General features: G+C 40.6%; 2 protein-coding genes across 3 annotated transcripts in view; one reads left to right on the forward strand and one right to left on the reverse strand.

The window, feature by feature from the left end:
• STK36 (serine/threonine kinase 36) overlaps positions 1–414 on the reverse strand; it is a 112,651-nt gene extending 112,237 nt beyond the window's left edge. Inside the window, exon 1 of the mRNA XM_069735263.1 lies at positions 374–414. The gene's annotated coding sequence lies outside the window, so the exon portion shown is untranslated. The remainder of the gene's footprint in view (positions 1–373) is intronic.
• A 28-nt stretch (positions 415–442) lies between these two features.
• The window catches only part of RNF25 (ring finger protein 25), an 86,704-nt gene continuing 73,056 nt past the window's right edge, over positions 443–14,090 (forward strand). The window contains exon 1 of one of the 2 annotated variants that reach the window (XM_069735267.1): positions 443–511. In XM_069735267.1, the coding sequence (XP_069591368.1) occupies positions 489–511 (23 nt within the window). In that variant the 5' untranslated portion in view covers positions 443–488. Of the gene's footprint in view, positions 561–14,090 lie in introns of both variants that reach the window. The other variant, XM_069735268.1, reaches the window with a different exon arrangement.

A 14,090-nucleotide genomic window follows, 5' to 3' on the forward strand; every position in this document is an offset into this window, starting at 1 on the left:
TATATACGGGGGGGAGCACGCGGCGGTATATACGGGGGGGAGCACGCGGAGGTATATACGGGGGGGAGCACGCGGAGGTATATACGGGGGGGAGCACGCGGCGGTATATACGGGGGGGAGCACGCGGCGGTATATAAGGGGGGGAGCACGCGGCGGTATATACGGGGGGGAGCACGCGGCGGTATATACGGGGGGGAGCACGCGGCGGTATATACGGGGGGGAGCACGCGGCGGTATATACGGGGGGGAGCACGCGGCGGTATATACGGGGGGGAGCACGCGGCGGTATATACGGGGGGGAGCACGCGGAGGTATATACGGGGGGGAGCACGCGGCGGTATATGAGATGTACACGCGCTCTCCCATCACTTACCCGCTTCCAGTCAGACATTACACAAGCTGAACTTCCGGTTCATAACAGTTGCCTAGCAGCAGCAATCAAGGCGCATGTGTGACGTCATAACCGGCGACTCAAAGTCCAGAGGAAGATGGCGGAAGAGCAGGAAGAAGGGTGAGAAGTCACAGAGCAGATACCGGAGGCGGAAAGTGTGACGTGTCCGGTACCGGAGTATTATATGTCTGCAGTGTTATATGTCTGTAGTGTTATTATCTCCTAGTACAGAGCGGTGTTATATGTCTGTAGTGTTATTATCCCCCTAGTACAGGGCAGTGTTATATGTCTGTAGTGTTATTATCCTCCTAGTACAGGGCAGTGTTATATGTCTGTAGTGTTATTATCCCCCTAGTACAGGGCAGTGTTATATGTCTGTAGTGTTATTATCCCCCTAGTACAGGGCAGTGTTATATGTCTGTAGTGTTATTATCCCCCTAGTACAGGGCAGTGTTATATGTCTGTAGTGTTATTATCTCCTAGTACAGAGCAGTGTTATATGTCTGTAGTGTTATTATCCCCCTAGTACAGGGCAGTGTTATATGTCTGTAGTGTTATTATCCTCCTAGTACAGAGTGGTGTTATATGTCTGTAGTGTTATTATCCCCCTAGTACAGAGCAGTGTTATATGTCTGTAGTGTTATTATCCCCCTAGTACAGGGCAGTGTTATATGTCTGTAGTGTTATTATCCTCCTAGTACAGAGTGGTGTTATATGTCTGTAGTGTTATTATCCCCCTAGTACAGAGCGGTGTTATATGTCTGTAGTGTTATTATCCCCCTAGTACAGAGCGGTGTTATATGTCTGTAGTGTTATTATCCCCCTAGTACAGAGCGGTGTTATATGTCTGTAGTGTTATTATCCCCCTAGTACAGGGCAGTGTTATATGTCTGTAGTGTTATTATCCCCCTAGTACAGAGCAGTGTTATATGTCTGTAGTGTTATTATCCCCCTAGTACAGGGCAGTGTTATATGTCTGTAGTGTTATTATCCCCCTAGTACAGAGCAGTGTTATATGTCTGTAGTGTTATTATCCCCCTAGTACAGGGCAGTGTTATATGTCTGTAGTGTTATTATCCTCCTAGTACAGGGCAGTGTTATATGTCTGTAGTGTTATTATCCTCCTAGTACAGAGTGGTGTTATATGTCTGTAGTGTTATTATCCCCCTAGTACAGAGTGGTGTTATATGTCTGTAGTGTTATTATCCCCCTAGTACAGGGCAGTGTTATATGTCTGTAGTGTTATTATCCTCCTAGTACAGAGTGGTGTTATATGTCTGTAGTGTTATTATCCTCCTAGTACAGAGTGGTGTTATATGTCTGTAGTGTTATTATCCCCCTAGTACAGGGCAGTGTTATATGTCTGTAGTGTTATTATCCCCCTAGTACAGAGCAGTGTTATATGTCTGTAGTGTTATTATCCCCCTAGTACAGGGCAGTGTTATATGTCTGTAGTGTTATTATCCTCCTAGTACAGAGTGGTGTTATATGTCTGTAGTGTTATTATCCCCCTAGTACAGAGCAGTGTTATATGTCTGTAGTGTTATTATCCCCCTAGTACAGGGCAGTGTTATATGTCTGTAGTGTTATTATCCTCCTAGTACAGAGTGGTGTTATATGTCTGTAGTGTTATTATCCCCCTAGTACAGAGCGGTGTTATATGTCTGTAGTGTTATTATCCCCCTAGTACAGAGCGGTGTTATATGTCTGTAGTGTTATTATCCCCCTAGTACAGAGCGGTGTTATATGTCTGTAGTGTTATTATCCCCCTAGTACAGAGCAGTGTTATATGTCTGTAGTGTTATTATCCCCCTAGTACAGAGCGGTGTTATATGTCTGTAGTGTTATTATCCCCCTAGTACAGAGCGGTGTTATATGTCTGTAGTGTTATTATCCCCCTAGTACAGAGCAGTGTTATATGTCTGTAGTGTTATTATCCCCCTAGTACAGAGCAGTGTTATATGTCTGTAGTGTTATTATTCTCCTAGTACAGGGCAGTGTTATATGTCTGTAGTGTTATTATTCTCCTAGTACAGAGCGGTGTTATATGTCTGCAGTGTTGTATGTCTGTAGTGTTATTATCCTCCTAGTACAGAGCAGTGTTATATGTCTGTAGTGTTATTATCCTCCTAGTACAGAGCGGTGTTATATGTCTGTAGTGTTATTATCCCCTAGTACAGAGCGGTGTTATATGTCTGTAGTGTTATTATCCTCCTAGTACAGAGCAGTGTTATATGTCTGCAGTGTTGTATGTCTGTAGTGTTATTATCCTCCTAGTACAGAGCAGTGTTATATGTCTGTAGTGTTATATGTCTGTAGTGTTATTATCCCCCTAGTACAGAGCAGTGTTATATGTCTGTAGTGTTATATGTCTGTAGTGTTATATGTCTGTAGTGTTATATGTCTGTAGTGTTATTATCCTCCTAGTACAGAGCGGTGTTATATGTCTGTAGTGTTATTATCCCCCTAGTACAGAGCGGTGTTATATGTCTGTAGTGTTATTATCCCCCTAGTACAGAGCGGTGTTATATGTCTGTAGTGTTATTTTCCCCCTAGTACAGAGCGGTGTTATATGTCTGTAGTGTTATTATCCCCCTAGTACAGAGCAGTGTTATATGTCTGTAGTGTTATATGTCTGTAGTGTTATTATCCTCCTAGTACAGAGCGGTGTTATATGTCTGTAGTGTTATTATCCCCCTAGTACAGAGCGGTGTTATATGTCTGTAGTGTTATTATCCCCCTAGTACAGAGCGGTGTTATATGTCTGTAGTGTTATTATCCCCCTAGTACAGGGCAGTGTTATATGTCTGTAGTGTTATTATCCCCCTAGTACAGAGCGGTGTTATATGTCTGTAGTGTTATTATCCCCCTAGTACAGGGCAGTGTTATATGTCTGTAGTGTTATTATCCTCCTAGTACAGAGCGGTGTTATATGTCTGTAGTGTTATTATCCCCCTAGTACAGAGTGGTGTTATATGTCTGTAGTGTTATTATCCCCCTAGTACAGAGCGGTGTTATATGTCTGTAGTGTTATTATCCCCCTAGTACAGGGCAGTGTTATATGTCTGTAGTGTTATTATCCCCCTAGTACAGGGCAGTGTTATATGTCTGTAGTGTTATTATCCCCCTAGTACAGAGTGGTGTTATATATCTGTAGTGTTATTATCCCCCTAGTACAGAGCAGTGTTATATGTCTGTAGTGTTATTATCCCCCTAGTACAGAGCAGTGTTATATGTCTGTAGTGTTATTATTCTCCTAGTACAGGGCAGTGTTATATGTCTGTAGTGTTATTATCCCCCTAGTACAGAGCGGTGTTATATGTCTGTAGTGTTATTATCCCCCTAGTACAGGGCAGTGTTATATGTCTGTAGTGTTATTATCCCCCTAGTACAGAGTGGTGTTATATGTCTGTAGTGTTATTATCCCCCTAGTACAGAGTGGTGTTATATGTCTGTAGTGTTATTATCCCCCTAGTACAGAGCAGTGTTATATGTCTGTAGTGTTATTATCCCCCTAGTACAGAGCAGTGTTATATGTCTGTAGTGTTATTATTCTCCTAGTACAGAGCGGTGTTATATGTCTGTAGTGTTATTATCTCCTAGTACAGGGCAGTGTTATATGTCTGTAGTGTTATTATCTCCTAGTACAGAGCGGTGTTATATGTCTGTAGTGTTATTATCTCCTAGTACAGAGCAGTGTTATATGTCTGTAGTGTTATTATCCTCCTAGTACAGAGCGGTGTTATATGTCTGTAGTGTTATTATCTCCTAGTACAGAGCAGTGTTATATGTCTGTAGTGTTATTATCCTCCTAGTACAGAGCAGTGTTATATGTCTGTAGTGTTATTATCCTCCTAGTACAGAGCAGTGTTATATGTCTGTAGTGTTATATGTCTGTAGTGTTATTATCCCCCTAGTACAGGGCAGTGTTATATGTCTGTAGTGTTATTATCCCCCTAGTACAGGGCAGTGTTATATGTCTGTAGTGTTATTATCTCCTAGTACAGAGCAGTGTTATATGTCTGTAGTGTTATTATCCTCCTAGTACAGAGCGGTGTTATATGTCTGTAGTGTTATTATCTCCTAGTACAGAGCAGTGTTATATGTCTGTAGTGTTATTATCCTCCTAGTACAGAGCAGTGTTATATGTCTGTAGTGTTATTATCCCCCTAGTACAGAGCAGTGTTATATGTCTGTAGTGTTATATGTCTGTAGTGTTATTATCCCCCTAGTACAGGGCAGTGTTATATGTCTGTAGTGTTATATGTCTGTAGTGTTATTATCCTCCTAGTACAGAGCGGTGTTATATGTCTGTAGTGTTATTATCCTCCTAGTACAGAGCGGTGTTATATGTCTGTAGTGTTATTATCCCCCTAGTACAGAGCAGTGTTATATGTCTGTAGTGTTATTATCCCCCTAGTACAGAGCGGTGTTATATGTCTGTAGTGTTATATGTCTGTAGTGTTATTATCTCCTAGTACAGAGCAGTGTTATATGTCTGTAGTGTTATTATCCCCCTAGTACAGAGCAGTGTTATATGTCTGTAGTGTTATTATCCTCCTAGTACAGGGCAGTGTTATATGTCTGTAGTGTTATTATCCTCCTAGTACAGAGCAGTGTTATATGTCTGTAGTGTTATTATCTCCTAGTACAGAGCAGTGTTATATGTCTGTAGTGTTATTATCCTCCTAGTACAGAGCAGTGTTATATGTCTGTAGTGTTATTATCCTCCTAGTACAGAGCAGTGTTATATGTCTGTAGTGTTATATGTCTGTAGTGTTATTATCCCCCTAGTACAGAGCAGTGTTATATGTCTGTAGTGTTATATGTCTGTAGTGTTATTATCCCCCTAGTACAGAGCAGTGTTATATGTCTGTAGTGTTATATGTCTGTAGTGTTATTATCCCCCTAGTACAGAGCGGTGTTATATGTCTGTAGTGTTATTATCCCCCTAGTACAGAGCGGTGTTATATGTCTGTAGTGTTATTATCCCCCTAGTACAGAGCGGTGTTATATGTCTGTAGTGTTATTATCCCCCTAGTACAGAGCAGTGTTATATGTCTGTAGTGTTATTATCCCCCTAGTACAGAGCGGTGTTATATGTCTGTAGTGTTATTATCCCCCTAGTACAGAGCGGTGTTATATGTCTGTAGTGTTATTATCCCCCTAGTACAGAGCAGTGTTATATGTCTGTAGTGTTATTATCCCCCTAGTACAGAGCGGTGTTATATGTCTGTAGTGTTATTATCCCCCTAGTACAGGGCAGTGTTATATGTCTGTAGTGTTATTATCCCCCTAGTACAGGGCAGTGTTATATGTCTGTAGTGTTATTATCCCCCTAGTACAGGGCAGTGTTATATGTCTGTAGTGTTATTATCCCCCTAGTACAGAGTGGTGTTATATGTCTGTAGTGTTATTATCCCCCTAGTACAGAGTGGTGTTATATGTCTGTAGTGTTATTATCCCCCTAGTACAGAGCGGTGTTATATGTCTGTAGTGTTATTATCCCCCTAGTACAGAGCAGTGTTATATGTCTGTAGTGTTATTATCCCCCTAGTACAGGGCAGTGTTATATGTCTGTAGTGTTATTATCCCCCTAGTACAGGGCAGTGTTATATGTCTGTAGTGTTATTATCCCCCTAGTACAGGGCAGTGTTATATGTCTGTAGTGTTATTATCCCCCTAGTACAGAGTGGTGTTATATGTCTGTAGTGTTATTATCCCCCTAGTACAGAGTGGTGTTATATGTCTGTAGTGTTATTATCCCCCTAGTACAGAGCAGTGTTATATGTCTGTAGTGTTATTATCCCCCTAGTACAGAGCAGTGTTATATGTCTGTAGTGTTATATGTCTGTAGTGTTATTATCCTCCTAGTACAGAGCGGTGTTATATGTCTGTAGTGTTATTATCCCCCTAGTACAGAGCGGTGTTATATGTCTGTAGTGTTATTATCCCCCTAGTACAGAGCGGTGTTATATGTCTGTAGTGTTATTATCCCCCTAGTACAGGGCAGTGTTATATGTCTGTAGTGTTATTATCCCCCTAGTACAGAGCGGTGTTATATGTCTGTAGTGTTATTATCTCCCTAGTACAGGGCAGTGTTATATGTCTGTAGTGTTATTATCCTCCTAGTACAGAGCGGTGTTATATGTCTGTAGTGTTATTATCCCCCTAGTACAGAGCGGTGTTATATGTCTGTAGTGTTATTATCCCCCTAGTACAGAGCGGTGTTATATGTCTGTAGTGTTATTATCCCCCTAGTACAGAGCGGTGTTATATGTCTGTAGTGTTATTATCCCCCTAGTACAGAGCGGTGTTATATGTCTGTAGTGTTATTATCCCCCTAGTACAGAGCGGTGTTATATGTCTGTAGTGTTATTATCCCCCTAGTACAGGGCGGTGTTATATGTCTGTAGTGTTATTATCCCCCTAGTACAGGGCAGTGTTATATGTCTGTAGTGTTATTATCCCCCTAGTACAGGGCAGTGTTATATGTCTGTAGTGTTATTATCCCCCTAGTACAGAGTGGTGTTATATGTCTGTAGTGTTATTATCCCCCTAGTACAGAGTGGTGTTATATGTCTGTAGTGTTATTATCCCCCTAGTACAGAGTGGTGTTATATGTCTGTAGTGTTATTATCCCCCTAGTACAGAGCAGTGTTATATGTCTGTAGTGTTATTATCCCCCTAGTACAGAGCAGTGTTATATGTCTGTAGTGTTATTATCCTCCTAGTACAGGGCAGTGTTATATGTCTGTAGTGTTATTATCTCCTAGTACAGAGCAGTGTTATATGTCTGTAGTGTTATTATCCCCCTAGTACAGAGCGGTGTTATATGTCTGTAGTGTTATTATCCCCCTAGTACAGGGCAGTGTTATATGTCTGTAGTGTTATATGTCTGTAGTGTTATTATCCCCCTAGTACAGAGCGGTGTTATATGTCTGTAGTGTTATTATCCCCCTAGTACAGAGCAGTGTTATATGTCTGTAGTGTTATTATCCCCCTAGTACAGAGTGGTGTTATATGTCTGTAGTGTTATTATCCCCCTAGTACAGAGCAGTGTTATATGTCTGTAGTGTTATTATCCCCCTAGTACAGAGCAGTGTTATATGTCTGTAGTGTTATTATCCCCCTAGTACAGGGCAGTGTTATATGTCTGTAGTGTTATTATCCCCCTAGTACAGGGCAGTGTTATATGTCTGTAGTGTTATTATCCCCCTAGTACAGAGTGGTGTTATATGTCTGTAGTGTTATTATCCCCCTAGTACAGAGCAGTGTTATATGTCTGTAGTGTTATTATCCCCCTAGTACAGAGCAGTGTTATATGTCTGTAGTGTTATTATCCCCCTAGCACAGGGCAGTGTTATATGTCTGTAGTGTTATTATCCCCCTAGTACAGGGCAGTGTTATATGTCTGTAGTGTTATTATCCCCCTAGTACAGGGCAGTGTTATATGTCTGTAGTGTTATTATCCCCCTAGTACAGAGTGGTGTTATATGTCTGTAGTGTTATTATCCCCCTAGTACAGAGTGGTGTTATATGTCTGTAGTGTTATTATCCCCCTAGTACAGAGCAGTGTTATATGTCTGTAGTGTTATATGTCTGTAGTGTTATTATCCTCCTAGTACAGAGCGGTGTTATATGTCTGTAGTGTTATTATCCCCCTAGTACAGAGCGGTGTTATATGTCTGTAGTGTTATTATCCCCCTAGTACAGAGCGGTGTTATATGTCTGTAGTGTTATTATCCCCCTAGTACAGGGCAGTGTTATATGTCTGTAGTGTTATTATCCCCCTAGTACAGAGCGGTGTTATATGTCTGTAGTGTTATTATCCCCCTAGTACAGGGCAGTGTTATATGTCTGTAGTGTTATTATCCTCCTAGTACAGAGCGGTGTTATATGTCTGTAGTGTTATTATCCCCCTAGTACAGAGCGGTGTTATATGTCTGTAGTGTTATTATCCCCCTAGTACAGAGCAGTGTTATATGTCTGTAGTGTTATTATCCCCCTAGTACAGAGCGGTGTTATATGTCTGTAGTGTTATTATCCCCCTAGTACAGAGCGGTGTTATATGTCTGTAGTGTTATTATCCCCCTAGTACAGAGCGGTGTTATATGTCTGTAGTGTTATTATCCCCCTAGTACAGGGCAGTGTTATATGTCTGTAGTGTTATTATCCCCCTAGTACAGGGCAGTGTTATATGTCTGTAGTGTTATTATCCCCCTAGTACAGGGCAGTGTTATATGTCTGTAGTGTTATTATCCCCCTAGTACAGAGTGGTGTTATATGTCTGTAGTGTTATTATCCCCCTAGTACAGAGTGGTGTTATATGTCTGTAGTGTTATTATCCCCCTAGTACAGAGCAGTGTTATATGTCTGTAGTGTTATTATCCCCCTAGTACAGAGCAGTGTTATATGTCTGTAGTGTTATTATTCTCCTAGTACAGGGCAGTGTTATATGTCTGTAGTGTTATTATCCCCCTAGTACAGAGCAGTGTTATATGTCTGTAGTGTTATTATTCTCCTAGTACAGGGCAGTGTTATATGTCTGTAGTGTTATTATCTCCTAGTACAGAGCAGTGTTATATGTCTGTAGTGTTATTATCCTCCTAGTACAGAGCGGTGTTATATGTCTGTAGTGTTATTATCTCCTAGTACAGGGCAGTGTTATATGTCTGTAGTGTTATTATCCCCCTAGTACAGGGCAGTGTTATATGTCTGTAGTGTTATTATCTCCTAGTACAGAGCGGTGTTATATGTCTGTAGTGTTATTATCTCCTAGTACAGAGCAGTGTTATATGTCTGTAGTGTTATTATCCTCCTAGTACAGAGCGGTGTTATATGTCTGTAGTGTTATTATCTCCTAGTACAGAGCAGTGTTATATGTCTGTAGTGTTATTATCCTCCTAGTACAGAGCAGTGTTATATGTCTGTAGTGTTATTATCCTCCTAGTACAGAGCAGTGTTATATGTCTGTAGTGTTATATGTCTGTAGTGTTATTATCCCCCTAGTACAGAGCAGTGTTATATGTCTGTAGTGTTATATGTCTGTAGTGTTATTATCCCCCTAGTACAGGGCAGTGTTATATGTCTGTAGTGTTATATGTCTGTAGTGTTATTATCCTCCTAGTACAGAGCGGTGTTATATGTCTGTAGTGTTATTATCCTCCTAGTACAGAGCGGTGTTATATGTCTGTAGTGTTATTATCCCCCTAGTACAGAGCAGTGTTATATGTCTGTAGTGTTATTATCCCCCTAGTACAGAGCGGTGTTATATGTCTGTAGTGTTATATGTCTGTAGTGTTATTATCTCCTAGTACAGAGCAGTGTTATATGTCTGTAGTGTTATTATCCCCCTAGTACAGAGCAGTGTTATATGTCTGTAGTGTTATTATCCTCCTAGTACAGAGCAGTGTTATATGTCTGTAGTGTTATTATCCTCCTAGTACAGAGCAGTGTTATATGTCTGTAGTGTTATTATCTCCTAGTACAGAGCAGTGTTATATGTCTGTAGTGTTATTATCCTCCTAGTACAGAGCAGTGTTATATGTCTGTAGTGTTATTATCCTCCTAGTACAGAGCAGTGTTATATGTCTGTAGTGTTATATGTCTGTAGTGTTATTATCCCCCTAGTACAGAGCAGTGTTATATGTCTGTAGTGTTATATGTCTGTAGTGTTATTATCCCCCTAGTACAGAGCAGTGTTATATGTCTGTAGTGTTATATGTCTGTAGTGTTATTATCCCCCTAGTACAGAGCGGTGTTATATGTCTGTAGTGTTATTATCCCCCTAGTACAGAGCGGTGTTATATGTCTGTAGTGTTATTATCCCCCTAGTACAGAGCGGTGTTATATGTCTGTAGTGTTATTATCCCCCTAGTACAGAGCAGTGTTATATGTCTGTAGTGTTATTATCCCCCTAGTACAGAGCGGTGTTATATGTCTGTAGTGTTATTATCCCCCTAGTACAGAGCGGTGTTATATGTCTGTAGTGTTATTATCCCCCTAGTACAGAGCAGTGTTATATGTCTGTAGTGTTATTATCCCCCTAGTACAGAGCGGTGTTATATGTCTGTAGTGTTATTATCCCCCTAGTACAGGGCAGTGTTATATGTCTGTAGTGTTATTATCCCCCTAGTACAGGGCAGTGTTATATGTCTGTAGTGTTATTATCCCCCTAGTACAGGGCAGTGTTATATGTCTGTAGTGTTATTATCCCCCTAGTACAGAGTGGTGTTATATGTCTGTAGTGTTATTATCCCCCTAGTACAGAGTGGTGTTATATGTCTGTAGTGTTATTATCCCCCTAGTACAGAGCGGTGTTATATGTCTGTAGTGTTATTATCCCCCTAGTACAGAGCAGTGTTATATGTCTGTAGTGTTATTATCCCCCTAGTACAGGGCAGTGTTATATGTCTGTAGTGTTATTATCCCCCTAGTACAGGGCAGTGTTATATGTCTGTAGTGTTATTATCCCCCTAGTACAGGGCAGTGTTATATGTCTGTAGTGTTATTATCCCCCTAGTACAGAGTGGTGTTATATGTCTGTAGTGTTATTATCCCCCTAGTACAGAGTGGTGTTATATGTCTGTAGTGTTATTATCCCCCTAGTACAGAGCAGTGTTATATGTCTGTAGTGTTATTATCCCCCTAGTACAGAGCAGTGTTATATGTCTGTAGTGTTATATGTCTGTAGTGTTATTATCCTCCTAGTACAGAGCGGTGTTATATGTCTGTAGTGTTATTATCCCCCTAGTACAGAGCGGTGTTATATGTCTGTAGTGTTATTATCCCCCTAGTACAGAGCGGTGTTATATGTCTGTAGTGTTATTATCCCCCTAGTACAGGGCAGTGTTATATGTCTGTAGTGTTATTATCCCCCTAGTACAGAGCGGTGTTATATGTCTGTAGTGTTATTATCTCCCTAGTACAGGGCAGTGTTATATGTCTGTAGTGTTATTATCTCCCTAGTACAGGGCAGTGTTATATGTCTGTAGTGTTATTATCCTCCTAGTACAGAGCAGTGTTATATGTCTGTAGTGTTATTATCCCCCTAGTACAGAGTGGTGTTATATGTCTGTAGTGTTATTATCCCCCTAGTACAGAGCGGTGTTATATGTCTGTAGTGTTATTATCCCCCTAGTACAGAGCGGTGTTATATGTCTGTAGTGTTATTATCCCCCTAGTACAGAGCGGTGTTATATGTCTGTAGTGTTATTATCCCCCTAGTACAGAGCGGTGTTATATGTCTGTAGTGTTATTATCCCCCTAGTACAGAGCGGTGTTATATGTCTGTAGTGTTATTATCCCCCTAGTACAGGGCAGTGTTATATGTCTGTAGTGTTATTATCCCCCTAGTACAGGGCAGTGTTATATGTCTGTAGTGTTATTATCCCCCTAGTACAGGGCAGTGTTATATGTCTGTAGTGTTATTATCCCCCTAGTACAGAGTGGTGTTATATGTCTGTAGTGTTATTATCCCCCTAGTACAGAGTGGTGTTATATGTCTGTAGTGTTATTATCCCCCTAGTACAGAGTGGTGTTATATGTCTGTAGTGTTATTATCCCCCTAGTACAGAGCAGTGTTATATGTCTGTAGTGTTATTATCCCCCTAGTACAGAGCAGTGTTATATGTCTGTAGTGTTATTATTCTCCTAGTACAGGGCAGTGTTATATGTCTGTAGTGTTATTATTCTCCTAGTACAGAGCGGTGTTATATGTCTGTAGTGTTATTATCCCCTAGTACAGAGCGGTGTTATATGTCTGTAGTGTTATTATCCTCCTAGTACAGAGCAGTGTTATATGTCTGCAGTGTTGTATGTCTGTAGTGTTATTATCCTCCTAGTACAGAGCAGTGTTATATGTCTGTAGTGTTATTATCCTCCTAGTACAGAGCAGTGTTATATGTCTGTAGTGTTATATGTCTGTAGTGTTATTATCCCCCTAGTACAGAGCAGTGTTATATGTCTGTAGTGTTATATGTCTGTAGTGTTATTATCCTCCTAGTACAGAGCGGTGTTATATGTCTGTAGTGTTATTATCCCCCTAGTACAGAGCGGTGTTATATGTCTGTAGTGTTATTATCCCCCTAGTACAGAGCGGTGTTATATGTCTGTAGTGTTATTTTCCCCCTAGTACAGAGCGGTGTTATATGTCTGTAGTGTTATTATCCCCCTAGTACAGAGCAGTGTTATATGTCTGTAGTGTTATATGTCTGTAGTGTTATTATCCTCCTAGTACAGAGCGGTGTTATATGTCTGTAGTGTTATTATCCCCCTAGTACAGAGCGGTGTTATATGTCTGTAGTGTTATTATCCCCCTAGTACAGAGCGGTGTTATATGTCTGTAGTGTTATTATCCCCCTAGTACAGGGCAGTGTTATATGTCTGTAGTGTTATTATCCCCCTAGTACAGAGCGGTGTTATATGTCTGTAGTGTTATTATCCCCCTAGTACAGGGCAGTGTTATATGTCTGTAGTGTTATTATCCTCCTAGTACAGAGCGGTGTTATATGTCTGTAGTGTTATTATCCCCCTAGTACAGAGTGGTGTTATATGTCTGTAGTGTTATTATCCCCCTAGTACAGAGCGGTGTTATATGTCTGTAGTGTTATTATCCCCCTAGTACAGGGCAGTGTTATATGTCTGTAGTGTTATTATCCCCCTAGTACAGGGCAGTGTTATATGTCTGTAGTGTTATTATCCCCCTAGTACAGGGCAGTGTTATATGTCTGTAGTGTTATTATCTCCTAGTACAGAGCAGTGTTATATGTCTGTAGTGTTATTATCCCCCTAGTACAGGGCAGTGTTATATGTCTGTAGTGTTATTATCTCCCTAGTACAGAGTGGTGTTATATGTCTGTAGTGTTATTATCCCCCTAGTACAGAGTGGTGTTATATGTCTGTAGTGTTATTATCCCCCTAGTACAGAGTGGTGTTATATGTCTGTAGTGTTATTATCCCCCTAGTACAGAGCAGTGTTATATGTCTGTAGTGTTATTATCCCCCTAGTACAGAGCAGTGTTATATGTCTGTAGTGTTATTATTCTCCTAGTACAGGGCAGTGTTATATGTCTGTAGTGTTATTATCTCCTAGTACAGAGCAGTGTTATATGTCTGTAGTGTTATTATCCTCCTAGTACAGAGCGGTGTTATATGTCTGTAGTGTTATTATCTCCTAGTACAGGGCAGTGTTATATGTCTGTAGTGTTATTATCCCCCTAGTACAGGGCAGTGTTATATGTCTGTAGTGTTATTATCTCCTAGTACAGAGCGGTGTTATATGTCTGTAGTGTTATTATCTCCTAGTACAGAGCAGTGTTATATGTCTGTAGTGTTATTATCCTCCTAGTACAGAGCGGTGTTATATGTCTGTAGTGTTATTATCTCCTAGTACAGAGCGGTGTTATATGTCTGTAGTGTTATTATCTCCTAGTACAGAGCAGTGTTATATGTCTGTAGTGTTATTATCCTCCTAGTACAGGGCAGTGTTATATGTCTGTAGTGTTATTATCCCCCTAGTACAGGGCAGTGTTATATGTCTGTAGTGTTATTATCTCCTAGTACAGAGCGGTGTTATATGTCTGTAGTGTTATTATCTCCTAGTACAGAGCAGTGTTATATGTCTGTAGTGTTATTATCCTCCTAGTACAGAGCAGTGTTATATGTCTGTAGTGTTATTATCCTCCTAGTACAGAGC

Source organism: Ranitomeya imitator, chromosome 7, assembly GCF_032444005.1.
Source record: "Ranitomeya imitator isolate aRanImi1 chromosome 7, aRanImi1.pri, whole genome shotgun sequence".
Classification (NCBI taxonomy): Eukaryota; Metazoa; Chordata; class Amphibia; order Anura; family Dendrobatidae; genus Ranitomeya; species Ranitomeya imitator.